The sequence below is a fragment of the Pelophylax lessonae genome, assembly GCF_965119305.1.
Source record: "Pelophylax lessonae genome assembly, chromosome: 5".
Taxonomy (NCBI): Eukaryota; Metazoa; Chordata; class Amphibia; order Anura; family Ranidae; genus Pelophylax; species Pelophylax lessonae.
Genome location: NC_138772.1, coordinates 129,423,963 through 129,435,797, shown reverse-complemented (window position 1 = coordinate 129,435,797; position 11,835 = coordinate 129,423,963). Strand labels below are relative to the sequence as shown.

Sequence of the window (11,835 nt, the reverse complement as noted above, 5' to 3'; positions counted from 1 at the left end):
TGCACATTTTTTTTTTTAAAGGTGAACTTAAGGTGCTTTTCCACTGCATGGTACGGCTCGCTTAAACAGTACCACCTCGGTTGGGGTTCCAAGCAGGCCGTACCGATACCATATCCCACAATACTTTGCATACAGCATTGATTGTTTGTCACTACTAGCCACTGATTGGTTAGAGAATTGTTGTAATCCCACCCACTTACTACTAAGTACTACAACAGTGGAAAAGCAAACCAAGCCGAGTAGAGCCTATACAGTGCTGAAAGGTGCCGACTCGTATCACACAGTAGAAAATCAAACTGAGCCGAGCCGGTACTTGCAGTGGAAAAGTGCCAATAGCCTTTTAAGTGGTCCTAGCACCAGATTTCTTTTTTGTTACATGGAAAAAATTAACTCTCAATTTGATGTTGACAACTTCACTCTAATATATAAAAAAACTAACAAAAATTCAAATTTATGAAAATATATTTAATATATAAAATGTACTACACACGCCTCAATAAACAGGCTTGCTTTGTCATCATGCCTTTAAAAGATCTGCAGGTGGAGGGTATATGGGAATTTTCCCTAGTGAAAACTTCTTGGATTCAAACTGTGAGAGTTCTTTGTCAGAAAATTCAGACCGTGGTGTGAAAACAGGATTTTTACTGCTGGCTACTGATGTTGAGGTCACACTTGGTGGATGGCTTACTGACACACCTGATGCTTGCCCAAATATTGAAGTAGTGGCAGAGCTGGCAGCAGCCGTTTTGAATAGATCAGACACAGCACTTGTTTTTGCTCCAAAACCTGATGTCACTGTATTAGCAGTAAGACCTCCAAAACCAGAAGTACTTGGATCACCTCCAAAGACTGATGTTGCACTTTGCCCAAAACCAGAAGAAGTTGTTGTCCCCCCAAAGCCTGATGTGGTACTCTGCCCAAAACCAGAAGCCGCTGTTGTTCCCCCAAAGCCTGATGTGGTACTCTGCCCAAAACCAGGAGCTGCTGTTGTTCCCCCAAAGCCTGATGTGGTACTTTGCCCAAAACCAGAAGCCACTGTTGTCCCTCCAAAGCCTGATGAGGTACTTTGCCCAAAACCAGAAATTGCTGTTGTCCCTCCAAAGGCACCTGTGGCAGGAGAAGATGTATTTGCAGGCAGAGCAGTTGTGGCTGCCCCAAACCCAGAAAAAGCAGATGCTCCAGCACCTGAGGGGGCGGTGGGTGCAAAAGAAAATGTAGAAGCCGAAACTGCCTTTGCAGTGTTGAAGCCAGATGATGCTCCATCAGAAGCTGTCGTTGCTGCAAAAGTAAATGAAGCTGCGGATTCCGTCACTGCATTGCTAAAACCGGTTGCTGGTTTGTTGGCAAATCCTGAAGCACTGGGAAAACTGGAAATGGTCCCTGCACTAGGTGCCTGAGAATCTGGCTTGAAGCTGAAATTAACGACAGACTGAGGTGCACTGCTGGTGGAAGAGCCTGCAAAATAAGAGATTACTGTTAAATTAGGGTAAGGCAGTAAAATTGCGGATTAGCTGCCTGCTCTTACAACCCCCTGGATGCATGTCTAAATGAGCTCTTAGAAAACATTCATACTGACAGGCTACACCATGGATTACTGCAATTGGTTGGTATAATAAAGCAAAACTGAAGTTGAACATAAAGTGCTAGAGGGTACAGTTTATGGCTGAAGAGACGATTATAAACTGCTTTACCTTTTTTTTTTTTTAAAGCATTTTTTTTTTAGATTAAATCCTAATGCACATAAAAAAAACAAAAAAAACACAAGAGGTTGCCTCCATCTATCAATAAACAGCTATACGGCAGTATTTAGTACTATCATATAGCTGTTTATTGATGCCAATTTTTGCCATCTAAGCATGGATACATTCCATGCCCAATCATAAGACTAACCCATTAAGACTGACCCATTCGATTATGTCTTTTACTTTTAATAACTTATTCACAGTTTATTTCTCAGTTTTTTGATTATGGACAGTATTGGTCACTCTAGGGTCAAGTAACATTAGCCTTATGTATCCCCTTGTTCTTTCCTCCACATGCTGCAGTATCTAGTGCCAGTTTGGTTAAACAAGAGTTAATAGTGCTGGGCTCCTACTACCGCCCCCCACTCTTTACAGCATATAAAGACTAGATCTTGAGCCAATCTCCTTCCTATGGTTTGATAAAGGAGCCCTCCAGTCTGACCTGAAACATGAAGCCACGCCCCCTCCACTTCCTGTCATCACCCAGCCAAAAGAAGTGATGTTTGGAGCCACAGCCATCTTGCCACTTCTGGAAGCTGCTGATGCTTATGTTCCAGTCTGAAGCCTGACAGCAGTACTTCCATGAAGAACTCTGCTTCCACTAGCCTCACGGTGATCCCACGGAGGTCTATAACAAACCTTGTTCCACTTTTATTGTCTTTGATACTTTATAGACCTAGATGGAGGCGCCCTCTAGTGTTTGTTTTTTAAACAGAAAAACAGCTTGTCTTCAGCAAGCAAAAACAGTCTAACAAGTGCTGGTGCAAAAATAAAGAGTCGGTCCATCTCCACTCCAACATATTTGCAAGCTACCATCTGCCTTAGAGGTCCACAGTTCAGCAAGCGTGTCTCAGCCACAAGCTAGCCCACACTGCGCACTCAGCTGTGTTCTGCGTTCTCCCTCACACACAGGTGCTGGCTGTTTCCTCTTCCTTTTCTGGACTTGGATCCACTGGGGTTAACCCCTTCGAACCAAAATCCCCATAATCAGGGTTTGAAGGTTCTTCCCTCCAAAAACCCTTCATACCTCAGAAATTCCAGGTCCCTAATGTAGATTTACCAATCTGGAGTGTACTGAAAAATCAGTTCTCTCCTTTCTAGCAAGACTACCCCTCTCCCCCTCACCCTACATGGGAGAGAACCCCTAAATACTCAATGTCTTCAAACTGTCCCCCTTAAAGCAACCACAACCCAAATAGTGGGGAAATATACCTGCTGCTCAGGGCCCATCCCTGGCATTCTGTACACATTTAAAGGTTTGTTATCCCCAACACTTCATATCCCTGATATGTGCCTGCTGTACCATGTACTTGTATGAGAAAAACTCCTGTTCTCTTTGCATTGTTTCCTTTTGCCTGAAATCCCTGGTGTACCTGCCAGTCCCCTTCCTATTAAAAACTAACCACACTAAGCAGGAGAACACACCGTGGTCAGTTCTCTAGCTATGCTGGGAACTCAGTGTGCTCTCCTCCAATGATTAGACTTGTCCTGACATGCCCCTGCTGCACAGTCATTCACTAGGAAGCTCAGCATACTGCTGCTTCTCCTCCCTCTTTTGCAGCAGGGAACCGAGGGATTGTGATCACTTATACAAAAAGGGAAATAAAAGGGATTTACAATTTCTGAATCACCATGGCTGTTTAATAAACCTAGAAACTAAATACAATTAAAAGTATGGAAACAATGGAGTCCCCAGGTAAAGCTGATCAGTCTATCCATCTGATACAGTAATCATGTCTGTGCTGGCCTACTGGTGTTTCCTTTATGGCATCAGTAATCAGTATGAACAGTATCCACATTCTATGACTTCTAGAACGTTAATGGAAACTTACTTGTAGTGGGAAAGCAAGAGTTTTGTTGTCCTCCAAACGCGGGAGCTGAGCTAACTGCAGGCTTGTTGAGCTCACTGATCTGAGGAACAATAGACCAAGAATTAAAAAAATGCACACAACCTGGAAATGTATTCTTTACAAACATTTCTTAACAAACACAGTCTTTAAAGTGTTACTAAAGCCACAACAGTAAAACCAGTAGGTTTGTTCAGTTAAGCATGCGTGTTAAACTCACTGTGGAACCTAAGGGGTTAATCCACTGCATTGTGTAAAAAGGCTGTGTAATCCTGTCTTCTCTGATCCTCCCCCCCCCCTCCTTCCACTGTCCCCAGAAAATTTCATGATAACACAAAGTCTATTGAGTCAGGCTGCACATGCTCAGTTCAGTGTGTATTGCTAGAGAGTTTTTTTTTTCTGATTGCATGTGATCAGCATAGGGCCAATCAGCATCGGCCGGGCAGAGGGTCAGGGGTTCTGCAGTCTCATAGGACAGTCAGAAAACTCCTTCTACAAGCTTTAACCAGTGCTTGGCTGGACACTGATAGAAATCACAAGACTGCTATATACTACTGATGAGAAAAGGTATTTAGTAGTTTATATTTACTAAAATAATTGCATTTCCATGTTTTGTGTACTGTGGGAGATCAGATATAGTGACTGCAGGTTGCTGGGTTTGTTAACACTTTAAACTTGGCTGTTCAAGGCTCAGTCTGAGGTACACTGGCAAAATATCAATGCACAAAAAAAGAAAAGAAAAGAAAAACAGTTTCCAGTCATTACAGTTCACACCAAACACACTACATTTTTTAGACTCTACCAAAAAACTCAGACCCTGCCTTTAGTCTGAAGCTTTCCCTCACTGTACTCAGTTTTCCTTTGTCTTCTGAGCTAAAGGACACCAAGTGTAACTCTGGAATAGACTGAGGAGATCCTGTTTGCTCAGGGCGTCAAGGACCCGTCGCCTGAAGAAGAGTCATCATGGTGGCCTGCATTCACCGAGTAGTGGAGCAGAGCACAGCACTGAACTCATTACATTGGTTCTATTTGAGGACCACCCATCTTCAAATTAAGACTCAAAAGGAGCCAGGCATTCACCAGACTAGCCCAAGGACTGTGGAAAAAGGGTATATAAATTGAAATAATAAAGCATAAAATACTGCTGGGTGAGCCTCCAGGGGGCTGAGCTCAGAGTTGTGCTTTACAGGAAAAAAAAAAAAAAGTGAAATCTGAACAAGTCTATGACAGGGGTCTCCAAACGTTTTACTTCGAGGGCCACATCATATATTTTACAGATATTCAAAAAAAAAAAAAAAATGTTATTTATAAATGAATTCTCAGCCACGGAATAGAGATGAATAGAATTTGAAAGGCTGCCATTAGCAGGGCTGGGTGGGACACTTGTATCCTCCACCTGCATCTAAATGCCAGAGCTTTGTGCACCAGGGCCAAACATTTAGTGTGCATGAGGCCTTACACCTGTGTTCCTGTCAAAGTCGCCCCATCAGATTCTCCCTGCCCATTTTTGTCCCCATACATCTGTGTCCCCATCAGAGTCTCCCTGCCCATCTGTGTCCCCATCAGAGTCTCCCCCATAGATCTGTGTCCCCATCAGAGTCTCCCCCATAGATCTGTGTCCCCATCAGAGTCTCCCCCATAGATCTGTGTCCCCATCAGAGTCTTCCCCATACATCTGTGTCCCCATCAGAGTCTTCCCCATACATCTGTGCCCCCACCAGAGTCTCCCCTATACATCTGTGTCCCCATACGTCCCCATCAGAGTCCCCCCCCATACATCTGCGTCCCCATCAAAATCTCCCCCAAATACATCCGTGTCCCCATGAGAGCATCCCTATACATCTGTGCCCCCATTAGAGTCCCACCATACACCAGTGTGCCCAGCAAACTCTCCCCCAAATGCATGAGTCCCCATCAGAGTCTCCCTATACATCTGTGTTCCCATTAGTCTCCCCTATACATCTGTGCCCCCATCAGAATCTCCCCCAAATACATCTGTGTCCCCATCAGGGTCCCCCCATACATCTGTCACCCCATCAGGGTCCCCCCAATACATCTGTGACCCCATCAGGGTCTCCCCATACATCTGTGTCCCCATCAGGGTCTCCCCATACATCTGTGTCCCCATCAGATTTCCCCATACATCTGTGTCCCCATTAGAGTATTTTTGCCCATTTGTGTCCCTAGCAAATTTTTTTTCATATATCTGTGTCCCCATCATATTCTCCACACACAATTGTGTCCTTATCGGACTCTCCCTGCATGCCTGTGACCCCATTAACACCCCCTTGCACAATTGAGTCCCCATCACAGCCATCCCCACACATTTGTGTCTCCATCAGAGCCACCTCCCCACACCCATTAAAACCCCCCCTGCCCATTTGTGTCCCCATCAAAACCCCCTACATTTGTGTTCCACACCAGAGTCCCATCCCCACTTTTGTATCCCCATCAGAGATCCCCTGCGCACTTGTGTCCCCATCAGAGGCCCCCCTGCACACTTGTGTCCAAGGAAAGTCTCCCTACAAAATCGTGTCCTCATCAGTTTTTCCCTGCACACGTGTCCCCCTTAGAGCACCCCCTGCACACTTCTGTCCCATCAGAGTTCTCACACTTGTATCCCACATCAGAGTCCCCCCTGCACACTTCTGTCCTCATCTGGGCTGGCTTTGGTGCAGACTTACTGCACTTTCCGGCTCCCGTCCTGTTACTCAGGCACGCTGTGTGTGAAATTACAGCGGTAAAGGACACTGCATTTAGCTGCAGGCAGGAGCCAGGAAGCTTAAAGAAATTCCGGCACAATACCATCTATGCTGATTGACCATGTATCTCCTGTAAGTGCATTACTGCTTTTTTAAATAAACTGTCTAGAATATATCACACTATCTGCTGCTTCATTCCTTTACACCCCATGCTTGGAAACCACTGGCCCTTTGGTCAGAGATTTACCTCGCTACAGGCTGGTCACGAAGGAAGTGGTAGTGGATACAAGTGGAACTACAAGCGCCCATTGCCTGCTATTTGAGACTCACCCTGCTGTAGGCTGGATACGGAGGAGGGAGTAGTCGTTATTAGTGGAATCAAAAGCACCAATTACCTGCTGTCTGGTAAGGGAATATTTTGGGTGGTTCACTTGGAGTTTGGAAGCACGATTATTTGTGGTCATTAGTTATATTTTGTGCACACCTTATTTCCGTCTGGTAAGGAAGAATTACACTTGGTGGTGGGTTTTAACACTGAAGTTGAAGAAGCTATTCATTCATTTTGTGGAGCACCAGTTTGATTTTATCATATATGGACACTTATGTTTGATGTTCTATGGACTTTTTTTGAAACACACCATTCACTTGGTATCCAACCTTTGTTTGTTTGCAAATTTGTTTGAGTTGGATTCATTATTTTGTTTTAGCGCACCTTATCCTTTACATATCTATATTCTTATTCATCTGGCACTGAATACCGGTAGCAGCTTTAACGTATCTCTATCAGCGCACCCTCCCCCATATACATACCCCCTCAATGCCTGTCAGTATGCAGAACAAGCCCTGCAACCTGTGCAGAGACTGTCCCTGCAGTGAGTCTGGTGACTCTAGCTGCGGGCAAGAAAAAACATCCTAGCGGGCCGCATGTGGCCATTCACACCAGTGTTTTTTTAAACAACAGACGCAATGGTAGCCTTTGACAATACAAATGAACATCAATGTAGTTCATTGAATCTTCCTGGATTGAGGTAACAACTACACTGACAGTTTACAGGGGCCTGACACTTCACCCACAATCTTCTGATCGCAGGTGCAATGCTTTCCAGGCTCCTAAGAAAATAAAAATAGTAAATGCAAATTTTTTACCTGCAAAAAAATGCATTAATATTTTTTTTTTTTTAAAAAGGTAAACTTATACTTTAAGTTCCCTTTAAAATATTTTCATGGAATTCAGTGCAGAGCACAGGCTGAGTAACCATGGACCCTAGCTGGTACCTTCAAGTGATTTAGTGCTGGAAAGCTTTTGAAGACAAGGCCGTTGGACGTGTCCCCTTTAACCCTGCCCCACTTCACAAATTCTCAGTTTTCTAACAAGCAAAGAAGAACACAGGAATACAATGGAGTGTGGCCTGTCTCCAGTACTATACTCCTAGATATAGAATTTACAGGAAAGTCAAAATTCCTCTTACAATAATTGTACAGTACAGGATAAAGGCTGAGTATTCATAGACCCTATGGCGCCTCCAAGCAAGAAATGAGAAAGGTGGGCAATAATTAGGCAAACAGAACTATGTAAACAAGCCCCACAACAAGAGAGTCAACCGACCTAAGTTTACAGTGCCGCAGCAAGAACCTTGTGGTTGAAAGCTGCATATGCAGAAAATTGTCTACCTGATAGAACTAGCAAATGGCATAAACAGAGGACCAAATGGCAGTCTTACAAAGCTATACAACAGACATCTGGGTGCCAGGATCACAAGGAAAAATCCACTGACCTCGTGGAGTGATCATATAGAAGCACAGGAAGATATTTGTCCTTTAGAGTGTAAGCTCTGGTGAGGAGATGTCTTATCCATCTAGGGATGGTGGACTTGGAAGCAAGATATCTCTTGCAAGGTCCTAAGGGTCGAAACAGGGCGAACGCTTTTGAAAAAGAAGAGACCAGGCCAAGGCATGTTCTTTTTAGAGAGCTTAAGGCCAAATTCTGCTCAAGTCCTTTTTGTAGTAAGGACAGAATGGAAGGTAGTCATTTTGGGGATTGAAGTAGTATTCTTATGTATGATAAAGCTTTCTGAGAGTGGCTTTTCTTGCTTTTAGCAAAACTAGGAATCACAGACCTTTCAGTTCTTTAAATCCTTCCAATAATGCCAGTGACTGAGAAACAGAATGGAATACAGGGCTTTGAGACAACAGGCCTGGCATGTTGTGAAGAAGCCAGGGGTCATCTCCTAGAAGTCCTAGTATGTCTGCATTCAAGGTTTTTCTGGGTCTGTTGGGTGCTATTTTGTTGAGCAGACGAGGTAGAATGCACATTGGCTTAGGTTAGCCTAAACTGAGACCAAGGAATTAAGGCATCCAGTGCCAGTGCTAAAAGATCCTTGGTTCTGGCCACAGAGGTGACTTGTTGAATCTCAAGGCCATGATATTCACACCTGGGATCCCCTATATCTAACATTTAAGGTTAAAGATGCTGGGGGGGAGCCCATAATCCGCCTTCCAGTTGTCCACTGTTGGCATGTGGACAGTCAAGACTGCTAGATAGTGTTTCTCTGTCCAAGGGATAATCTGGCTTGCTTACTTCAAGTTTGCATGACTCCTTGTACCTCCTTAGTGATTGATGTAGGTCACAACTTTGGCATTGTCTGATTGCACCCTGATATGGTTGCCTTCAAGAATGGGCGCTGCAGAGCCAACCCTATTGCTCTGAGCTCCAGTGTGTTGATGGAGAGTTTTGCTTCCACTGTTCATCATGTTCCCTGAACTGTGAAGGAGAGTTTTTCTTCCACTGTTGATCATGTTTCCTGAACTGTGGAGGATCAGAACACAACTCCCCAAGCCTGAAAGAATAACATCCGTCATTATTTTCCAGTGATATGGAAGGAAAGACTTACCTGATGATAAGGCTTGGCTGGAGACCCACCAAACTAGGGAATTCCTTGCTTGGCGGGACCGGAACATGGGTAGGTGGAGAGAAGGGCCCTGCTTGTTCTATGCCAAGATGATGTTGTATTGGAGAAGACTCAAATGAAAGTGAGCAAATGGAACAGCCTCAAGGCTACTATAGAACCCAAAACCCTCATGGAGAATCTCGCAGAGGGTCTCAAGTGTGAGCTCTAATGGAAAGGAAGACTTTTGCTTGGGAAGTGTCCAGGATCAGACCCAAGTATTCCAAGCAAAGAGAATATTGGAGAGCGGATTTTTAAAGGCTGATCACCCAACAAAAAGCCTGTAGCATCTGAATTGTCCTGTGGATGTTTGCAGATAGCTGGGAGATAGAGGAATCCTTCTAGAGAAAGTAGTTTAGCTAACATATGACCTGGATGTCCTGAGTTCTTAGAAGGGCAAGAAGAAAAGCAAGGACTTTCCTGAATACTCTGGGGGAAGAGGAGAAGCCGCAAGGCAGTGTGACAAACTGGATTGTCTCCCATTGGAAAGTGTAGAAATCTCTGATGAGGCGGATCAATTGTAATATAAAGATAGGCGAAATTTTGGAAAATGAAGTCATGTGTTCAGTGATTTTTAGCTCCAGGATAGAATGAATATCCCCATTGCGTTCTGGGAACATGAACATATCTGAATAGAATCTTTTGAACCTGTCCTGGAAGGGTACTAGCATAACTGCTCCCTTGGACAAAAGATGGTTCAGGACATTCTGTAGTCTTAAAGCAGAAGGAGCTTCACTCTCTCAATCAACATTAACTAATTTTATTGCTTATGCTGCTAGCCTTAGTAAATAGATAGGAAAGTATACCATATTTATTTGTTTTCTTTTTTTTATTCTTTTATTTATTTATTTTTTTAATTTCTTCAGTTACTTCCTGGGTTCAAGGCCTAGGCCTGTCATACATTCCAGGAGTCTCCAGAAGGGGTTTTCTCAGCTAAGTAGTAAGCCCTCATGCCTTAGCTAAGGGCAGATGGATTCCAAGAAGTAAAGGCTACCTGAATCATCTGTCCTTACTCAAGATAGCCATGGCCAGAAATGCTAGGGGAGTGTTTTTCAAAGTAATTTCTCAGTAAAATAAACACGGGTACACAGATTGATAGGGGTGTTTGCTTTGAAAATTAAAAACGAATGAAACCGTTTTTGGTTAGTGATGCTCAGATGCAGTGTAGTTCCACTTTAACTATCCTTGGGCAGATTTTGTTTAATTTGAGAGAAGAATGCAGTGAGGGGGTAGAGCTTTGAACTCTATTTTGTACCTTTTTGAAGCCAATTGAACCCACAGGAATGGGATGTCAGTGACTCAGAGAAAACTGAACAGACATCCTTCCACCCTTATGAATAAGGGCACTCCTAAGGGCTTTGGGGAGGGCCTGGTCAGCTTTGCTCAGCTGACCATGCTTTGATTAAATGCATGCGAATAGAAATTAGAGCCAGTCTGGAGATTTGTGCCATTATTTATTCTAGTGCATCCACACAATTAAGTCAGAGGATAACTGCTATAATTAACAGTTAAAAGTACAGTCCTGGAATACAGGATCATGTTGGTTGATCATTGTCATAGTCCAGTTAGCTGTGGTTTGACAGACAGAAATTAAGCAATACCTCTTGATAGGATAGAGCTTTGCAATGGTAATTATCTTTTTAGATTTAGGGCAGTTTGTACGCAAAAAGGCACATTGAGACGTGCGATTTAAAGTAGAACTATGAGCAAAACTTTTTTTTTTCACTTGGACAGAGCAAGGGAGGGTTATAGCCCCTGTCAATTTTTTTTGCCAACTGTGTCACATTGGGGAGAATTCCCTTCACTTTCTGTTCCATAGCCAATCATGAAGTTAGAGGAAATCCCTGCATATGGCAAATTAAGAGAATTTTTTGGGGACCCCCAGGTCACCAGAACTAGTGTTCCCATTGGAAGATTTCGCCCCCTATTTATTTTCTGGGGACAATTCAAAATTGGGGATATTCTTTTACTTTCACTGATAATAGTAAACAGGACAAACAGAGAAGATAAATCTCCTTAACGTGGACACGGACGGCAATAAAAACTGACAGGTGTTCTAATTCCTCTCCACTCAAAGTTTTAGCTTTAGTGACACTTTAAGTACAACAATGACTTTTGTACACAGCATAAGTGAGCATACCAACACTGGCAAGTATATAGTGTGAAGTCGTAACGTCAGGTGCATAGGAGCCTAGGGGTGAGAAATCAACACCACCTCCAGGTCCTTTTTATTCCTTTCTGTGGCTGCCTCTTCTAGGCCAACATATCAGGATCCAACTCAGTTAGAGACAGGCTGGAGAAGGAATCTTGCATTACGAGCCCTAGAAAGTGATGGCTGTATTAAAGTTGTTAGAGGTCTAAGGAGTTTTGACATATTTGCAGAAAAGTCTGCCTTTATCAGGTAGGTCACTTCTTGCAAGCATGAGTTGGAGCTAGAATGGAATGAAGAGATCAGTGTTAAAATAAAGTCCTGCTCTGGGGCGCAAACAGCCCCAGTTTTTACAGTAATGGTCAGAGATAAAGGATGACCCTGTCTTACCTGTCCAGGCTTTGTCCATCACAGTGGACATACCCTCAGAGGGGTCTTCAGGGTCTGAGT

At 43.6% G+C, this 11,835-nt stretch overlaps 1 protein-coding gene across 1 annotated transcript in view; it reads right to left on the bottom strand.

Moving 5' to 3' along the window:
• Window positions 1-444: 444 nt before the first annotated feature.
• NUP42 (nucleoporin 42) overlaps window positions 445-11,835 on the bottom strand; it is a 33,768-nt gene continuing 22,377 nt past the window's right edge. Inside the window, exons 6-7 of the mRNA XM_082258058.1 lie at window positions 3,575-3,653; window positions 445-1,455 (exon numbers count right to left, since the gene is read on the bottom strand). Of these exons, the coding sequence (XP_082114184.1) occupies window positions 518-1,455; window positions 3,575-3,653 (1,017 nt within the window). The 3' untranslated portion in view covers window positions 445-517. The remainder of the gene's footprint in view (window positions 1,456-3,574; window positions 3,654-11,835) is intronic.